The 20,945-nt window shown below is 35.3% G+C and overlaps 1 protein-coding gene across 1 annotated transcript; it reads left to right on the top strand.

Annotated features, from left to right (window-relative positions):
* Positions 1-5,702: 5,702 nt before the first annotated feature.
* On the top strand, positions 5,703-6,751 carry LOC125659837 (MORN repeat-containing protein 3-like). The gene has a single exon (XM_048891630.2). The coding sequence runs from the start codon at positions 5,861-5,863 to the stop codon at positions 6,572-6,574; it is 714 nt and encodes a 237-aa protein (XP_048747587.2). The 5' UTR covers positions 5,703-5,860; the 3' UTR covers positions 6,575-6,751.
* Positions 6,752-20,945: the final 14,194 nt, after the last annotated feature.

The raw sequence follows: 20,945 nt of genomic DNA on the forward strand, positions 1-20,945 counted from the left end.
TCTCTGTCTGTATTCTATAGTATATATATATAATGGATGATGAATTGTATTTCAAAAGACAACTTCATATCAGAAAATACAATACATGTAGTATTGTCATTCAGAGCACTCGAGCCATTCAGATGACCGGTAGATTTATATCACTCGAGCCATTCAGATGACCGGTAGATTTATATCACTCAAGCCATTCAGATGACCGGTAGATTAGATCACTCAAGTCATTCAGATGGTAGATTAGATCACTCAAGTCATTCAGATGACCAGTAGATTTATATCACTCGAGCCATTCAGATGACCGGTAGATTTATATCACTCGAGCCATTCAGATGACCGGTAGATTAGATCACTCGAGCCATTCAGATGACCGGTAGATTTATATCACTCAAGCCATTCAGATGGTAGATTAGATCACTCGAGTCATTCAGATGGTAAATTAGATCACTCGAGTCATTCAGATGGTAGATTAGATCACTCAAGTCATTCAGATGGTAGATTAGATCACTCGAGCCATTCAGATGGTAGATTAGATCACTCGAGCCATTCAGATGGTAAATTAGATCACTCAAGCCATTCAGATGGTAGATTAGATCACTCGAGCCATTCAGATGACCAGTAGATTTATATCACTCAAGCCATTCAGATGACCGGTAGATTAGATCACTCAAGTCATTCAGATGGTAGATTAGATCACTCAAGTCATTCAGATGACCAGTAGATTTATATCACTCGAGCCATTCAGATGACCGGTAGATTTATATCACTCGAGCCATTCAGATGACCGGTAGATTAGATCACTCGAGCCATTCAGATGACCGGTAGATTTATATCACTCAAGCCATTCAGATGGTAGATTAGATCACTCGAGCCATTCAGATGGTAAATTAGATCACTCAAGCCATTCAGATGGTAGATTAGATCACTCAAGTCATTCAGATGGTAGATTAGATTACTCAAGTCATTCAGATGGTAGATTAGATCACTCGAGCCATTCAGATGGTAGATTAGATCACTCAAGCCATTCAGATGGTAAATTAGATCACTCAAGCCATTCAGATGGTAGATTAGATCACTCAAGTCATTCAGATGGTAGATTAGATTACTCAAGTCATTCAGATGGTAGATTAGATCACTCAAGTCATTCAGATGACCAGTAGATTTATATCACTCGAGCCATTCAGATGACCGGTAGATTTATATCACTCGAGCCATTCAGATGACCGGTAGATTAGATCACTCGAGCCATTCAGATGACCAGTAGATTTATATCACTCAAGCCATTCAGATGGTAGATTAGATCACTCAAGTCATTCAGATGACCGGTAAATTTATATCACTCGAGCCATTCAGATGACCAGTAGATTTATATCACTCAAGCCATTCAGATGACCGGTAGATTTAGATCACTCGAGCCATTCAGATAACCAGTAGATTTAGATCACTTGAGCCATTCAGATGACCAGTAGATTAGAATCACTCAAGCCATTCAGATGACCAGTAGATTTAGATCACTCGAGCCATTCAGATGACTGGTAGATTTATATCACTCAAGTCATTCAGATGACCGGTAGATTTAGATCACTTGAGTCATTCAGATGACCAGTAGATTTAGATCACTTGAGTCATTCAGATGACTGGTAGATTTAGATCACTTGAGCCATTCAGATGACCGGTAGATTTATATCACTCGAGCCATTCAGATGACCAGTAGATTAGAATCACTCAAGCCATTCAGATGACCAGTAGATTTAGATCACTCGAGCCATTCAGATGACCAGTAGATTTAGATCACTGGAGTCATTCAGATGGTAGATTTAGATCACTCGAGCCATTCAGGTGACCAGTAGATTAGATCACTGGAGTCATTCAGGCGACCGGTAGATTTAGATCACTCGAACCATTCAGATGACCAGTAGATTTAGATTACTCGAGCCATTCAGATGACCAGTAGATTTAGATCACTTGAGTCATTCAGATGACCGTTAGATTTAGATCACTAGAGCCATTCAGATGACCAGTAGAATTAGATCACTGGAGTCATTCAGATGGTAGATTTAGATCACTCGAGCCATTCAGATGACCAGTAGATTTAGATCACTCGAGCCATTCAGATGACCAGTTATGATTGTCATTACTTTTCTCTGAGAGTTTTATCAGTTATGGTCTGTAGTGCTTCCATTTACATGAAGTTAATTCCAATTTCTTTTTATAATGAAAAAAGGGGGTATTACCTAATTACTAGACGGGGTTTCTTTAAAGATCTTGGCACCCACTGAGCTAGAAATATCAAAATGTGTAAGAAAGATTCCTTATTTTATATATATACATGTATATATATTTATATATATGGTTCAAGTTTGTTCAAACCAGGGCCATAAAGGGTTCAAAGATTTACACAGGATTACCTAGGATTACATATATACTGGAAAATTCTTTACAATTGTTCAAAGAATTGAAAGGATCCGACATGTAAACATCGTCTTTTAGTACAAACACAAGTTCCTTTAAGCCATGAGCACTGGAGCTTAAGCAAGGTCACCATGGGGGTTCAATGTTTTACATAGAAATATATAGGAAAATTCTCTTAAGAATGGTTCCATTTGTCTAAACGATTTTTAAAAAAGCATCCTCATGTCATGTAAATTTTCAAATGTCCTCGAGTTTTTGAGTGTGGGCAGGGTCACAATAGGGCTTTTAAAATTTTAACCACAATGGTCTAATTAATATGCAAGCATCCTTGTGTAGTGTAAATCCAAGTTTTACACCATGACCCCTGGGGTCAGACGGGGCCACAATAAATCCCAAAGTTTTACTTAAATAAACAAGTAAAATTCTCTGGTAATGTGGATTCAAATTTCCCCAAGCCATGAGTCCCGGCGCCAGAGCATTGGGTCGCGGGGATTCATATGGATAGGGTATTATGATTCGAAACTTCTTTATAAAATCTTCTCAAGAACAGCAATTTACATTTTGGTAAGGGAAGCGTAATAAAAATGTGTTAATATGCATCCTGATCATTCTCTTGTGGTGTGTACCAGTTTGTTCACACAAGGATCCCTGCTCCCAGGGTTGGGTACAAAAGGGGTGTACAAAGGAAAAGCTGTAACTCTCTTGATGCTATGTGAATGCAAAATTATGTCCATTTTTGAAATTCTTTATTCCTGTCTATTTACGTATATGTAGCAAACAAAACTGGGGGCCTAATCCACGTGACTAGTTGAGAATAAGCAAATCAAGACACCTGGCATGCGAAAATAGGACTCGGGTCCCTAATCATAGTGATAAATAAAAATAAAAGTATTCATAATCAAAATTTTACACAACGGGCCAAGTTCTACGAAATGCATATCATTAAGCAAATCCCATCAAAATGTTTAAACTCGTCCACGGGTGGCCATGGGTTTCCCCCCGATTTTATGTATATATTGTTTAAAAATTGAATTTGTGGCTATGTAGCTCTATACCAGCGTGTTTCAGGGATTTTCATTAAAATATATTTAGTGTGTACTATCTAGTCAAATATTTGCTTTTATATCACTTTAAAGTAGTTTGGAAAATCCCCTTAAGAATACAAAATCAAAAACAGGGCAAGGAAGCACCCTTGGAAACACCAGAGGTAGGATATTAAGTGAACATCCCCTATTGACCGACGTAGAATGAAAGAAGGGGGGGGGGGGGCAGTCCCCTACTATTAACGGGTGCGGGCGTTAGGAAAACAAAGTCGGGCGATTTTTGAGACGGTCCAAGTAGAATACACAAACACACACGTGTGCACACGAATTATGATTTTGGAGTCGGACAAAAAATCTTCTTTTTCCTTGCTTGTCAAGAAATGATGTTCTTCGAAAGTCCTTTTCGACTGCCCCCCCCCCCCCCCCCCCCCCCTTTTGTGAAAAACGATGATACCTTCCTGTAATCGCGGATATTCCCCAACAGTCACTAGGCCTAATGTAGTTCTATTTCTATAGTACATGCATTTGAAACTGGACCAGAATTGTAAAGTCGGTGAAAGCCATTTTAAAACACTTGATTGAACTGGGTTTTCCTCCATTCAACGATAATTCAAGCTTTGTGTGTTATTTTATATTAAAAATGCTACAATCCTTTGCCTCCACCCCCACCCACTTTCGCCACTCTGTGATATTCGGTCTTGTCAGAGTTATCTTTCTTTGTTTGTTTTAAATTACAAAATGTACTTCTAAAAACAACCGCACGCAAGGCTAAGTTTTTAATCAATGAGAAATTAATTATAATCGAAGTTTTTCAAGATCAAATTCTCAACTTATAATCGATGCGTTTATGAATGCATAGATCATCTATGTTATTAGAAAAATGTTTTTCTTCTATTTTGTTTTAAATTGTCCATTCATTTCATAAAATCCAAACACAAAAAAATACATGTAATTCAAAACTGAATTATTTTAATGTTATATTTTCTAGCACCTGTTATCAAATGGTACGAAAGAAATTCTCCACAAAACTTCATTATTGACAACATCGTATCAACCATTGAGGTAAATGCCGCACTGATATTTTTTTTCTTCAAAACTTTTAATTCTTTGTGTCATACTTAATTAGTACTTTCAACACCGGTCCAATATTTCCAAAAATTGAAAACTTGCGATCTATGCAGATATTTTGTCATTTAGATACAGACATATGACGTCATATTGTGACCAGATGCCCCCGAGTAAGAGTAATCTATAAAAATGAATTGTCATTATTAATTTAAACGATGAATCTTATTTTTATGTGTGGTAACTGTCATTTTCTGCATGATGGGATACGAAAATGGTTTTAAAAGCTTACGAACTATATAATATTATGTGTATTTAGTTCAAGGTTTGAATTATAGTGTTTTCTTTAGTGGGCGGGGGAGGGAGGGGTCACACTCGGATAATATTTATCATTAGTCACTCGTTTCCTATGAATTTGTTTTAACAACGTTTACACGGCAAAAATTATCATGCAGAGCTACATTGCATGCCATGGTACAGTGTATTATGAACAAATGGGAAATTGGTTAAGTGTAAACGTATATCTTTTCCCCCTTTGAAACGTTATTGAAATTATCCTCCAAACTTCAATTTTGGTCTGATTTTCTTAAAATGTTCAGCTGTTGAAAGAAAGAAAAATTGAATGTAGTTTTAAAAAGTAATATATTCCTTATTTAAAAGTTATTTGCAGGGGAAATTATTACTGAACTGAAATCGGTGTCATTAATCTAATTCACAAGATGATAATAGTAAATTGTGATGTCAAATTCAAGTATACACTTGTGTATTTGTAACTTTTGAATTACATACTTTAATTCAAATGTATACAAAATATTCATTGATATTATTACATGAACTTAAAAGAAATACTTGATGCGAAGGAATCAAAAGTAGATTTTAAGTTCAAAAAGGTCAAAATTAACACACTGAAGCCTATTACCTCTATTTTTCTCTTTGTTTTCAAAATTTCCCCATCAATGTGGGGATTTAAGATATACTTCCCAAAAAAATTGACAGTCAGGGGCAAACATACACATCAGATGAAATCAATTTATTCTCTAAATGAAAGACATTTTTGGAAGTCTTTTTATATTATCGAACCGTACAAAAAGTGGCAAACATTAAATTCACATAATATTGGTAATATGTGGTGCAAAAAAGTCACGTATTCACGAGGCCGAAATGGAAAAGGGTCGAACTATCTAACTACGACATATCTTGGGCCGAATTATCAATATTTCTCGTACCATAGCAACCGTGGTAATATTCTCCTTTGTGGCTTGTTTGTAAACATCAAAATAGCCTAAATGACAAGACCTTTCATTAAGTTCAACGCTGCTTGGTGATTTCATGTACAATATATAGAAATGCCTCATTTAAAACAACCCAAAGAAAAAGAGCCGTTGTGGAAGGATTGGGATTATCTGGCGCAGAAGAAGGGAGTTCGACACACGGTGTACTCGGTGAATGGTGACCAGTATACTGGTGAATGGCTGGATAACAAAAAAGACGGAAAAGGAACATATAAGTGGAAAGAGAATGGTGCATTGTATGACGGAGACTGGAAGCGAGGGAAAAGAAATGGATTCGGAACATATAGCATGCCTGATGGAAAAGGCGGTTATAAAAAGCAGTATTCTGGGGGCTGGAAAAATGACATGAGACATGGGTATGGGACTCAGTTTTATACAGATGAAGAATATTATGAAGGGGAGTGGTATGCAGACAAAAGAAGTGGTTGGGGAAGAATGTATTATCAAGATGGAACTATTTATGAGGGCGAGTGGTATGATGATCAGAGAAATGGTCAGGGAATGCTTAGACTAACCAATGAAAATCGGTATGAAGGGTCCTGGAGGGATGACAAGAAAAATGGACCAGGAAAATTCTTTTATCTCACAACTGGACAGATATATGAAGGTGTTTGGAATGCTGATATTGCTAAGTGTGGATCAATGAAAGATTTCAATCGAAATCAAGCACCAGAGCCAACTAAATACCCCATTCCAGATGTCAAACTGTTCAATTCAGATGCAGTTTTACAAGATGCTGAGGAACAGTTTCTTCATGATCATGAATGATAAATCAAATGAAAGTACAGTACTCGTGGTATACAATGTAAATACACAATTTGTGCTCGGGTCAGTGGTTTTTGAACCTTGAACATATGACAATGAAAATGTGATGTAATCAGTGCACAGTTTATGATGATTGTACATGTGGCTACTTGATTTATATAAATTGCTTTACATTTATAATCTGAGTTGTGTCTGATTCCATATACTGATTGTCAAAATGTGGATTTTTGTGGAGCTAGAGCTCTCGATTCTTGAACACCAGAGCTGACAGAAAGCCCCATTCCCAATGTGGAAAATCCCTGGGTTTTTTTGTTTTTTTGCAGAATTATAGCATGATTTTTCCTGTTTGCAAAGTTGGGTCAAGATTAATCTCGAAAGTTATTTCTGAATTAATACGAGTATATAGAGAATATTTCATGCTAAAATCCATATCATGTCATATCAACCCGAGTTGCACCATATCAGCCCAAGGGTTGATATGATATGGATTTTGGCGTGTAATATTCTATTCATCATATGCTGCACTTTTTCATGTTTAAATATTTCATACGAACGGGATCCTGATAGTATATTTATGTTATGATTTTTTCAAATTTGATACGGAGTCCAACAGCTGATTTTATAAAAAATAATATTCTTGTGATCACACGTGGGTTACGTTTTTGCATTTTAAAGACAGATTTGATTTTTTTTAAAAAGTGGGTTTTTTGGCAAATGAGGGATTTTAAAGTGATTTGATGTATGATATAAATATCCAATAAAACCTACGAAGAGAATTTGATCATGTTTACAAATGCTTATTTTTAAATTAAAAAAAAATATCTATGAAAATTGCTAATATTTTATAAATTTGCTGTTAAAATCTTCAAGAAACATGTCATTTGGAAAAAAGATAATTTAGACAAATTATATATATTTAGAATAGATTCAAATGAAATTACCAAATATCCTAAATATAGCTTCTTTTTCTTTTCTTTTTTTTTCTTTTTTTTTTTTTATTTTTAGATTTGAACCAAACCAGAGAAAAAAGTACCCATCCTCATCAAAATTGATAGAAATTACTAAAATAATTATATTGTTAATAATCTTATGCACTTTTCATAAAGAAATTAGTTTCCTTTATAAATTCATTTAATTTGTAAACCATTTTACATTGAGGGAATGTAATTTTCTGATTACAATGTCTTCAGTGGCTGCTCTTTTGTATCCCGATCGGACTTGGTTCAAATTTTTAAAGAGATCACATTATTTCTTAATCTTGGCCATTTCATTTCAATTTCTTTTTAAAGCACAATTTGAATGATATATCTTCTTTTATTTTTCTAACTGATATTTGTGTGTGTGTGTGTGTGTGTTTTATATTTTAGCTAAATATTTTAGCTAAAAAAATATTAACAAATAAAGTTTTCAATTTTCATAAATATTTTTATCTTAGGAATTAGAACGTATGTCTGTCCATTAGATATTCATGACATGCATCAAATGACAGTGAAATTTGGACTCTAAAATCTCTAATTTGCAAACAAACCACCTTTTTATCATTCCGGAAAAAATCACAAAAATAAATCATAAAATAATTTAGAGCTCGTATCAATTTTTCGATGGTGAAGTCATACTTCATACGAGTTGTTTTAACGAGCCATTAAGTAAAATTGTGATGTAATGAATCACCTTGTCAAGAAACCTAGAAAAATAATTTTTGGACAGTTGAAAGAGAATGTCGGGAAATGCACAGTGTTGTACAAAAACCTGCAGGCATGTGTAGGAAGTTTTCTTAGGACTAAGATGTGTCCTAAGTATGTCTTAGTCTTAAGTCACGTTAAATTTAGACTTCACCATAAGTTCCTCGTAACTTAAGGACAGCATCACCCTTGTAACACCTTAAGTTTGTGTAAACATGGCGACAGCCATGGTATTGAAGCATAGGGCTCACAGAAACCATCAAAAGATATTTAGAGACATGACACCTCGCTAGATTACTTTTAAAAACGACGATGCTATCCTGGACAAGTACAGGCTTTTGCGGTTTTCATAGCCTGCCTCTTGAAGCTATTGGAATGCCTACTTAATGTCACTAGTATAGAAAACAATTTCTTCGTTTTCATTCACCGTCCGTGAGTGGACGGACAAATTACTAACTTTATGTTCCCACAAATTCTCCCCCACGTCCTCTTCTTTGCTGTATTTGTAACGACATTAGATAGTCAAATAAGTGATATATATAGATACGATGTATATGTTTATTTTCCCCCAGTGATATCGTGTGTGTATTTTATGTATATATTTTATAGTATGTTATCTAATTTTCTATTCTCTCATTTATCTGTCTGTGAATCTGTTTTATACAGGACCACAATGTAAACTAGTCATTTGTACTAATTGTGTTATCCTGTCTAAATAAAAGAATTTATTATTATTACTAGATAAGATGTCTTTTTTTTTTATCTACCTCATCAAGTACAGCTTGAATTTTCCCAGTTGGAAAATTTTGGTTCCTCATCTTACTCGTGATGATGCACTAATCCACACAAATCAAATTCAGACCGGTTCGACTTTTGTCGGATAAAGGGTTGTTCAATCATGTTTATCTATAACTACATGAGTGGTTTTGCATTGCATTCATCGTAACAAAAAATAATATACTGGTATTTATGTCGCGAATATATGTATAAATAAATGTAAGGGGAAAACAATGTTCCTAAGGGCGTCCTAACTTAAGATGTTCCTAAGATATCATCGAGAAACATCCTAAGATATATCCTTAGCTGATCTTGGATGTTCTTAACTTTTTTTTCGAAGTTATATCTTCGGACATATCTTAAGACATCTCTAACGAAAGTTTCTTGAACTTGCCTGCTGGTTTCCAAAATTCTTACATTTTCCGCAATAACCAAATTATCTTTTGAAAGATGATTAGTGGTGTCTTATAGGCCTAGATGTGCAATAAGTTCGAAATTTTCATTATCACCCTGCTCTTGTTCCCAGACCTTCTCTTACCATTTACTAAGTAACCAAATCATTTTATGGAAGAGGGATGGTGGTGTCCTGTAGATGTGCAAAACGTTTTCCGAATTTTCAAAAAAAAATTATCCTGGGGGCCAAACGGGGTAAACAAACGATGCGGGGTGACCAAAAAAAAAACCTGGTTCCCAGAACTCCTTTTACATGTTGCACAGTAGCAAAATCATCGTTTGGAAAGTGATTGGTGGTGTCCTAGACATGTTTCAGAACTTTCATTTTCACACCTGGGTGCCAATTTGGGGTTGAAAAACATTTTGCGCAGTAGCCAAACCATCCCTTGGTAAATAATTGGCCGTGTCCTCTAGATGTGCAGTAAGTTTTCGGAATTTTCTTTTTCACCTTGAGGAGCAAATGGAGTGGGAAAACGACGAACAATTACCTGGTGCTCAATGCATTATGTCATGCGCAACAAGAATATATTTGCTCTAGGGGTTATAATTTCAACCATTTTATAGATATTTGAACAATCAAAAAATGATGGGGGCTGGAATGACCCCGGGGCACTTGCCCATCAGAATATTCGATGCATCTTGACATGTGCAGCTGGAATAAAATGGTTTAGGGGTTAGGACCTCAATTGTTTTAAATACATTTCAACAATTATGAAATGATCTCAGGACACTTGCCACAAAGAATACTCAACGCATCTTGAAATATATAGGGTATGTTATGTGGTAATATTGAGGCTTCTTTCCTACTTGCACAAGGACGATGGAGAGTATAGACAAACACTTACTATCTTATGACAGCATCTAGTTAGTTTTGTATATAAACAAACACATCTTGACTATCAATGAACTTGGTTCTTTTTACCCCTTGTCTGATAATATTTTTCATACAAATTAAATGTTATTGTCACCGATAAGACTAGATGTTAGAAAACTACATATTATTTTCACTATGAATCAAATATATGTAATATGAAGAGGGGGAAAAAATCTAAAGACAAGTACATACCTTACTGATTGACGATACTTCTTACATATGCGGGAATTAGATTTTTTATATGAAAATGATGAAAGCAGGTGTTATAAATTCTTGTCGTAAAATCGGATTTCTTGTAAGTTTGACGTCACCGATTTATATATGGATATCGATGGAATTAAATTTCTTTTTAAAGTCGCTCACATTCAGGTGACGCTTAACTCGAAGTATGCAAAAAATGTATGGGAATATTTTGTTCTATGTCACAAGAAAAAACAAAACGCATGCTATTCAGAAATGGAATTCACTGAAATTAGAAGTTAAAGAGGCAACTTCTCTCAGTATATTCAAGAAAATATTTCTAAATCTTCAAAATACTTTACGTTTGGACGTTTTATTGTTATTACAGTGGATGGTATAGGGGTTTCAACAGCCTCTTTTTAAAGTCAACATTTCGCAAATTCTATGATTATTATAATGATTTAATTTGCAAAATACAAGTTATCACTAAGTCAAATGCTGTCTGACGTGTTTCATATTAATTCTTTGACCGTTCTTTACACACACTGATCTTGACTACGGATTACTCCGTTTATCTGATCAAGATAAAGGGCTCACGGCGGGTGTAACCGGTCAGCAGGGGACGTTTATTTCTCCTACATGAAAGGGGAAGATAACAGTGATCAATCTCATAACTCCTATGAGCAATACAAAGTAGAGTGTCGGGCAAACACGGACCCCTGGATTAACGAGAGGTTAGCAGGTGCCTAGATACATGTGCCTTATCCCACCTCTGGTCCATGGTCTTTTGATTTTGCATTCTTTATAAGATTGTTCGTTATCTTCACTGGTTCATTTATAGTATTCACACCAGACTAAGACATCGCTATTGACTAACTCACGGTCTGATGATTTACTATGGGGTAATGCTAAGACATCGCTATTGACTAACTCACGGTCTGATAATTTACTATGGGGTAATGCTAAGACATCGCTATTGACTAACTCACGGTCTGATAATTTACTATGGGGTAATGCTAAGACATCGCTATTGACTAACTCACGGTCTGATAATTTACTATGGGGTAATGCTAAGACATCGCTATTGACTAACTCACGGTCTGATAATTTACTATGGGGTAATGCCAAGACACCGCTATTGACTAACTCACGATCTGATAATAGACTCGTATCTTTTACTATGGGGTAATGCATCTTTGTCTCGTGATATAAACATCTGCATTTTCTCAGCAGATCACAAATTTATAAATGAGACTGGATTATTTAATCACTGATTCAATGCTCGTGTACTTATAGCCCTTACGTACTGTGTTTAATGTTTAATTATCATTATCATCACTATGACTGTATACATGTGTACACTGACAATAAGAGGGTTATTTCCAATCCTTCAGTATACATGTCTATTGATTATACAACAAAGTACGTTCAACAGAAAATTACATAATATGTTATGAAATAGATGACCATCCCCGTTTTTCTATAATTAAGGATATATTTATAAAGAAGGTGTTGCACCGAAGTGGAAATTTTCCCTAATCGGAGCTCCGTGCCAGCACTCGTGACGTAGAACTGACCTTCATCCATATTTATACTCTTATTGCGTATTTGCCATTTAAATACCTGTAGGATTCCCCAGTACTAAGGGCAACCCTAATACATTTCATGTGTCAATAGTCTAAACAGAATTTTTGAAATCGTAAAAATTAAATTGTCTTCTTTTTTTTTCCCTTCTAAGTATCAGATACAATGTATACGGTCACGAGTGTTTCTATACTACTACAGTTCAAAAGCTCTTATACTCGTATGTATTATTTTCTACAACCAACAGTTGGAAACTGTACATAACTCTGACCACAAAACAAAATATGGGGAGTTTAATACGCATTAATAAAGTTCAACATAATTCGAAGTACATGCATTTTAAAACATTGATTCATCATTATAGCAATTTTCTACTGGAATACATATCATCTTATCCACTTAAACTGTTTAACGGTATTTACCTTGCTTGGCCTTAAAGGTTTTTTTTTTTCAAAGTGCTTTGCAAAGTTCACAACGGTTTTTCGTAAAAGGTACCATGCCTTTGTCAACACCTTTCACTCAGTAAAACATACAACCTTGAATATTAAAACACAGGTATTGCATGCTGTATTCGGCCTGTTTATTGCGAGTCCCATTCACAAACTAAACAGTGTCCAGATTGGAAGGTTAGTTCAAACTCGACACATTGTAATAAACAGAGATTTAACAAGAAGCATTTATAAAAACTAGAAGTGTGTTTCAATTAAGAAAAAAATCTAGATGGAAAACGTAATATGAAGAAAAAAATTGTGTTCGTGAGGTATTCGAACCTGGTCGATTTAAAAAAAGAAAACATCTTTACATGTAAAAGTCGATTACCTTGCCCACTGAACCACGCAATAGACCATACATTACTAAGGAAAATTACGTACAGGTGATGTTGAAAATAATATCTGTGAAGTCGTTTCGATTTTTTACAAATTTACAAAAAATGCCTTCGTGAAACAAAATTTCAAAGCGACAGTTTTTTACTGAAAAACTTGAAGAACATGTTGAAACTAAATCTATTTTGTTTCACGGGGGGGGGGGGTGTTTCACGGGGGCAGTTTTTCTGAAATTCGGGAATACCCTTCCATTTTAACGCTAAAAATCATATAAATCGATTATTGCTTGATTTAAACTCGAATTATTTTGGCTAAGTTTTGTCAATACACGTCTTTTAAACTTATTTTCACAAATGTTTCGTCCGTGGGGATCCGGGTTAGAATAGGTCCTCAGTACCCCCCTTGCTTGTCGTAAGAGGCGACTAAATGGGGCGGTCCTTCGGATGAGACCGCAAAAACCGAGTTCCCGTGTCTCAGTAAGTGTGGCACGATAAAGATCCCTCCCTGCTCAATGGCCATATGTGCCGAGCATAGGCCTAAATTTTGCAGCCCTTCACCGGCAATGGTGACGTCTCCATATGAGCAAAATATTCTCGAGAGTCCCTCTAAACAATATTCAATCAATCAATCACAAATGTTTGAACGAAGACATAAGTTCCAATTGGATTTATCATATATTTGAATATCTTAATCATATCCATTTTTCATGCAACACCTTTAGGGAAATTAACATGAGACCTGTAACACCCTTCTTTTTTTTTTTTTACGTAAAACTTTCGTCTTGCTATGAAAAATATCCAAATCTTAAACTTTTTTGAAATCCATGAAATTAGCATTGTTATATCTTCTAATTCAAAACTGGAAGAAAAAAATGTTATCGGTTCATATTGAAATGATCGAGATAGAGAGCTGCAAGTACATTTCATGGGCGAAATTTTGTATGAAGTTTACCTACATTTTTGTATGAAGTTTACCTACATTTTCTAGAATATTTACTTGATATTACAAACCATCTCCAAAATATTATTCTTATCATCAATTAGTTTTAAATTGGTAATCCATAGAATACTTGATTAATATCAATTTTAGAAGTTTATATTTCGTCTGTGATGAAAAAGAAATCGCCAATGAAAAAAAACATGAAAGAATTTTGTATTGCAATATCTATAACTCTTTTCTAAAGTTAAAGAACTCCCACAAAATTTATTCCCTGCGAAATCTTTTTTTTAAAATGGATTTCCAATCATACAGTAAGAACATATCATTTATATATGATATCAAAACGATTTCCTAATGAAAACAGTAAAATGTATCAGACCTGTATAAGTTGTTGAAAAATTCCCAGGAGGGTATATCTCAAAGGATCGCACTGAATTATACTTTTAGCTCAACTGAGTTTGGTTCAACTTGTGAAATTTTCTTCGTCATTCGCCATTATTGTTGTAAACTTAACACATTTTTTCTACTTATTCTCCAGAACTACAGGGAAACTTTCTACCAAACTTGTTATAAAATATCCCTGGGTAAAGGGGATTGAAGTTGTTGAAATAAAGGTAAAGTTTGTTTAAACATAGGCAGATAAAGATAAGAGATCTACTGAAGAAGATTGTATACTGAATATAATGAGCCTCAAAGCCAAGGAGGAACCACTGTACAAAGTTTTACATATGAATATACCGGTATATAGAAAAAGTTTGTAAAAGTCCTCTTACAAACTCGATGGATTTACAATATATGTTGTCAAATCAATATGTCAAAACGTTAAGTATTTTATAAAGGAGTGATATACAGAGGGATTTTATTTAATTCCTGAGAACCAAGAGAATACAATTTGTCCGGTCAAGATAATACACACAAGCATTCTCATGGAACCAGGGCAAGCCAAAATTGTTCAGATTTTATGCAGTATACAGGAACAATATATTTAACAATTTTCTTCTCAAGAATAACAGAGGTTTAATTTATCAAAAGCATCCTAATATTGTGTAAGTTGTGCAGATTAAAATTTTGTTCAAATTGTGACCCCTGAGACAGGATTCGCCGAAGCATTGTGTGTGAAGTTTTACATAAACATGAGGCGCGTGTGCCTCCACGATTACCAGAGTACAATGTAACAACTTCAAGGGGCGGCTCAACCAAACGAGGTTTGGCATTAATTAACCATGTTAGTTTGGAAACGAACAGAAAATCAAATATTATAATGATTATAATAACAACAAATAAAATTTTAAAATTGATAAAGAAGCGTTCTCATGTAGCACATATTCAGATTTACTCAACGAATGGTTCCCAGGATCTGGGAGCCATAATTAGGGTCAACAGTTTTACATAAGGATATACCGAAAAAATGTTTTAAAGTCAATACATTATGGGGTGTTTTGAAAAAAGAAACACGACGACCACATTTTGACGAGTCACTATTTTATCATCATTTTTCTATTGTTTTGCTTTTTTAAATATGAAGCATCATACACTTTATCTGATCATTATGTAATGGTCTGAGCTTAGATGCAGATTATGTTTTATTTATCTTAGCTAGATTACATAAAAACGTTGTTTTCTTTACTGAAATCTGATTTATTCTTATTCAGTTATTCCTTACTCTGTCGCGCAATTAGAACCCCGTTTCAAACTACCAACCGCCTGTGTCATTTTCTAAATAAGATACAGTGTATTTCTTGCAAACCGTCAGAAATATATCCGACTACTACCACAAGTGCATCCGCAAGTATGTCAGATGTTTGGGGTGGGTTTTTTTCCATAGCGTATGTAGCATTACATCACACGGGGCAGACACCCGCAGTAAAATTGAGAACATTGAAATAATCAGTCTGGTCACATCAATAAAAAGAGCAATAAAAAAAGGAAAATCGGAAATGGATGCGAAGAGATAATTTTGAAACTGGGTTACAAATGTCGGTGACATACATGCAAGTAAGCAGACTTTGGGGGGATTAGTCTCTATCTACGTCATTCATCTGTGTCACGTTATAAACCTCCGTTTACGTGCGTTTAAGGCGAAGTTATCGATATATTCTGCGGATTATATTCACGTGCGTCATGAATGTCCAAACGGCCATTCGTCTTTCAACACCAGAACGTTCTCAAATCATATTTCTTTCATAAGAATAATTGTGTTCTTAATTAGGTGCAGCAATAACCCTTAATGTTGTAACCAAGAACTCTGGTGGGTCCTATACTACAGGTAAGATGCATATTTTGAATTGGGTCAAAGGTAATGAGATGAACATTTTATCATTTTAGCTCACATGAGCTGAAAGCTCAAATGAACTTTTCTGATCACCTGTTGTCTATCGTCCGTCTGTCTGTAAACTTTTCACATTTTGGACTTCTTCTCCAGAACCACTGGGCCAATTTCAACCATACTTGGCAAAAAGAATACTTGGGTGAAGGGCTCTAAATTGTTTTTCATATGAAGGATCATGCCCCCTTCAAAGGGAGGATAATTACAAAAATGCAAAAATAGGGTGGGGTCATTTAAAAAATTTCTCAAAATCCACTGAGCCATAAGAGCTAAATTAACATGAAAGCCCCCTGACATAGTGCAGATTCAAATTTGTTAACACCATGACCCCCAGGGGTAAATTGGGGCCACAATAGGGGATCAAAGTTTTATATGCGAATATATGTACCTGTATATAGGGACAATCGTCTCAAGAACCACTGGGCCAAAGAAGTTTACATTTACATGAAAGCTTCCTGACATAGTGCAGACCACGGCCCCGAGGGCAGGGTGGTGCCACAATAGGGAATCAAAGTTTTACATACAAATATATAGGGAAATTTTTTCAAAACCTTCTTAAAAATCACTGGGCAAGAAAAGTTTATACTTACATGAAATCTTCCTAACATTGTGCCAGATTCAAGTTTGTAAAAAATCAAGGCCCCCTGGGTAGGTTTGGGGCCACAATAGGGATCAACGTTTTACTTGCGAATATATATTGGGAAAATCTTTAAATATTGGCCAAGGTAAATAAGGTGAGCGATGTTGCCAAATTTTTATAATTTTTTATGTGTTTTAAAAATTGGTTGAATAACTTTATTTGAAATTACTTTGTGTTTTAAACAGTTATTGGGTTGTAAAACATAGTCGATTATGAGCAAGCATTTTATTTGATAAGCACGTCCTATGGTCAATTATTTTCTAATCAACGAAGACACCACAGAGAAGCCTTACACTCGGTACAAGGATAACAGAAGTAAGTTTTACATAATGACGTTTCGGGACGAGTGTTATAACATTGCACATGTAAAACAAATCTTGCTGTGGTCTTCTACTCAACATTTAAATACATCAACGACTCGATATATCCCTGTGAGCTCGAAATAAAAGACACCACGGAGTCGTCCACTTCTGCTTCATACTTAGATATTTTATTGAAAATAGATATTAACAGCAAACTGACATCTCAACTTTATGACAAACGGGATGATTTCAGCTTCTCCATCGTCAACCTCCCAAATTTATGTAGCAATATTCCATTATCACCTGCATAGGAAGTTAATATCTCTCCACTGATTCGATACACAAGAGCTTGTTCTGCGTATGGTCAGTTTTTAAATCGAGGCAAGCTCATGACAAACAAGTTGATGGCATAGGGGTTTCAATAGTCTCGTTTAAAGTTAGCATTTCGCAATTTCTATGGTCGTTATAACGATCTAGTTTGCCAATACAACATATCTTTGGGTCAAATGTTGTCGACAGGGGATGCTTACTCCTCCTAGCACCTGATCCCACCTCTGTTGTCTCCAGGGGTCCTTGTTTGTCCAACTGTCTATTTTGTATTACTTATGGAATTTATGAGATTGATCACTGTTCGTTATATTCACCTTTCATCAACGACGGTTTATCTATTAATAGTACCGCTTTCATTCATTTGTCGATTTGATAGGGCTCAGTGAATTCGAAATCAAAGACACCACAGAGTCTTATACATCTGTTTCATATCTGGATATTCTATTGAACATAGATATTAAAGGCAAACTAACAACTCAGCTTTTTGATAAAGGGAATGACTTTAGCTACTCCATCGTCTACATCCCATATTTGTGTAGCAATATTCTATCATGTCCTGCATATGGTGTTTATATATCTCAACTAATTCTATATGCGAGAACATGTTCTGCGAATTATCTGTTTTAAGTTTGAGGTAGGTGCAAGGTGAAGATAACGAACAGTGATCAATCTCATAACTCCTACAAACAATACAAAATAGATAGTTGGGCAAACACGGACCCCTGGACACACCAGAGGTGGGATCAGGTACCTAGGAGGAGTAAGCATCCCCTGTTGACCAGTCACACACGCCGTGAGCCCCATATCCTGATCAGGTAAACGGAGTTATCTGCAGTCAAAATCAGTGTGCCAAGGCTACTGACAAATTAGTTGTTGCTACAGGGGTTTGACCATTTCGTTTAAATTCAACATTTGCAAATTCTATGGTGGGTATAATGATGTACATGTAATTTGGAAATTTGTCATTAGGTTGGATGCTGTCTGACGTTTTTCATAACAATTATTGTTAGGTTGTTCGTTTCACACTGATTTTGACTACGGTTTACTCCTTGTACCAGATCAAGATATTAGGGTCATGGTGGGTATGTCCAGTCAACAGGGGATGATTTTCGGGGGGTCAAATAGGGGTGGGGTTTAGTGTATAAAAAATAATTCCAAAATCTTCGGAAATGAGATGAAAATGACGGGGCCTTTAAACTAGTCTCAAGGTCAAGTCACCTTGACCTCTAACCATTAACATCAAATCTGGTATAAATTGAAAACCGGGATTAATAGAGCAATATCATCATATAACTTTATAACTGAAATTGAGAGAGACATGGGATCTTTAGAGAGATGATGATAACAGGATGATAAAAGTGACTACAGTGACATTGACCTCTGACCTCAGATCCCAAACTTGGTATTACAGAATTAAGTCTGATAGAGAGATGGGGTCGGCAGAAATTATGAAAGAATCATGGGATCTACAAATTGGTAACAAGGTCAAGTTACTCCAGTGAACTTGACCTCTGACCTTCAACATACATTTAGTATAACTTTAGAACTGATAGAAACATGGTATCTTAAAAAATTATATAAGGATGTGACTTACAAAATAGCATCTCCATTGAAATTTCACCTTTATCATAGAAATCTTTAGATGTGATAAAATAATGTGACCTGCAGACTAGTATCTCCAGTGACGTTTATCATAGAAAGTTGTGTTACTTTAGAACCAGGACTTTAAAAAATATGAAATCTTTAGATGTGATAAAATAAGGTGACCTGCAGATTAGTATCTCCAGTGACGTTTGACCTTGATTATCAAATCTTTATAACTTTAGAACCGTTACTGATTGAGACCTGGAATCATGATGAGAGAATATTGAGACCTGGAATCCTGATGAGAGGATATTGGGACCTGGAATCCTGATGAGAGGATATTGTGACCTGGAATCATGATGAGAGGATATTGAGACCTACAACAAGTGGCACCAGTTTTACTGAAGCAAATGGATGTTTTGAAAAATTTCAAAATCAAGGTCTTTGTGATCTAGACTTTTAAATGAACTAAACCTTGGCATGAATTTTGAGAAACATAGTAGTACTCATAAAAGCGCACTTTTATACAGCCATTACATTTACTTCTACTTTTTAATAGACAGATTATAATCATATCTAGGACATCACATGCAACCCGTGATATATTCCAATATCATATTGCGAGTACAAACGTGAAAAGTATGAAAAATACGCAATACAAAAAAAATCACAGGTATTATTTCACACTTCGATTAAGAGTTCATTTTCTAAATAGATCACAAATTCATAAATCAAACTGAAAGATTTAATTAATGATTTCGTATAGTGTTTAATCAATATCATGATTACTTGCATAAGCTATATGTATCCTGACTTCAAGAGAGGAACTTGTAAATTGATAGAAATACGTTCAACAAAATTACATAACTGTTATAAAATATATGACCCCCCCCCCCCTTCATTATCTATAATCAAGGATATTGTCTCCAGATTATACGAAGGTCTAAGAAATTTTTGCCAAGGAATATTTTGCTTAATTACTTACATGATAAGTACAAAATTGGGGGAAAGAGTTCTGTACTGATAAATGAGTCATGTTCTTCAACCTTTATTTTAATTCTTTCACTTTTTAGCTCACCTGAACCGAAGGTTCAAGTGAGCTTTTCTGATCATATTTTGTCCGTCGTCCGTCTGTCTGTCTGTCCGTCTGTAAACTTTTCACATTTTCGACTTCTCCAGAACCACTAGACCAATTTCAACCAAACTTGGCCAAAAGCATCCTTGGGTGAAGGGCTTTCAAGTTTGTTCAAATGAAGGGCCATGTCCCTTTCAAAGGGGAGAAAATCACAGAAATGCAAAAATAGGGTGGGGTCATTTAAAAATCTCCTTCTCAAGAACCACTGGGCCAGAAGAGCTGAACTTTACCTGAAAGCTTCCTGACATATTGCAGATTCAAGTTTGTTGAAATTATGGCCCCTGGGAGTAGGATAGGGCCACAAGGGGGATCAAAATTTTACATACAAATATATAGGAAAAATCTTCTTCTCAAGAAAACTAAAGTAAAACAGTATTTTTTCTTGGTATCTCTCATTGTGTCAGTTGTGACCCACCTCTGGTGTGTCCAGGGGTCCGTGTTTGCCCAACTATCTATTTTGTATTGCTTATAGGAGTTATGAGATTGCTCACTGATCGTTATCTTCACCTTTCATATATGAATTTGAAATATATTTCTTCTCAAAAATAACAAGGGTATAATTTATCAAATGAATATAGAAGCATCCTCATGTAGATTAAGTTCTAAAGTTTTGTTCAAATTATGACCCCTGAGACAGGGTTGTGATATTCATTGGATGTATTTTACATAAACATGAGGCCTGTATGTGGGTCTTAACGATTACCAGAGTAACTATGCAACAACCTCAAAGGACAGCACATTAAC

Source organism: Ostrea edulis, chromosome 9 (assembly GCF_947568905.1).
Source record: "Ostrea edulis chromosome 9, xbOstEdul1.1, whole genome shotgun sequence".
Classification (NCBI taxonomy): Eukaryota; Metazoa; Mollusca; class Bivalvia; order Ostreida; family Ostreidae; genus Ostrea; species Ostrea edulis.

Bases quoted from the DNA above. Each gene is read 5' to 3' on its own strand.
- LOC125659837 (XM_048891630.2), top strand. From the start codon at position 5,861: ATGCCTCATTTAAAACAACCCAAAGAAAAAGAGCCGTTGTGGAAGGAT.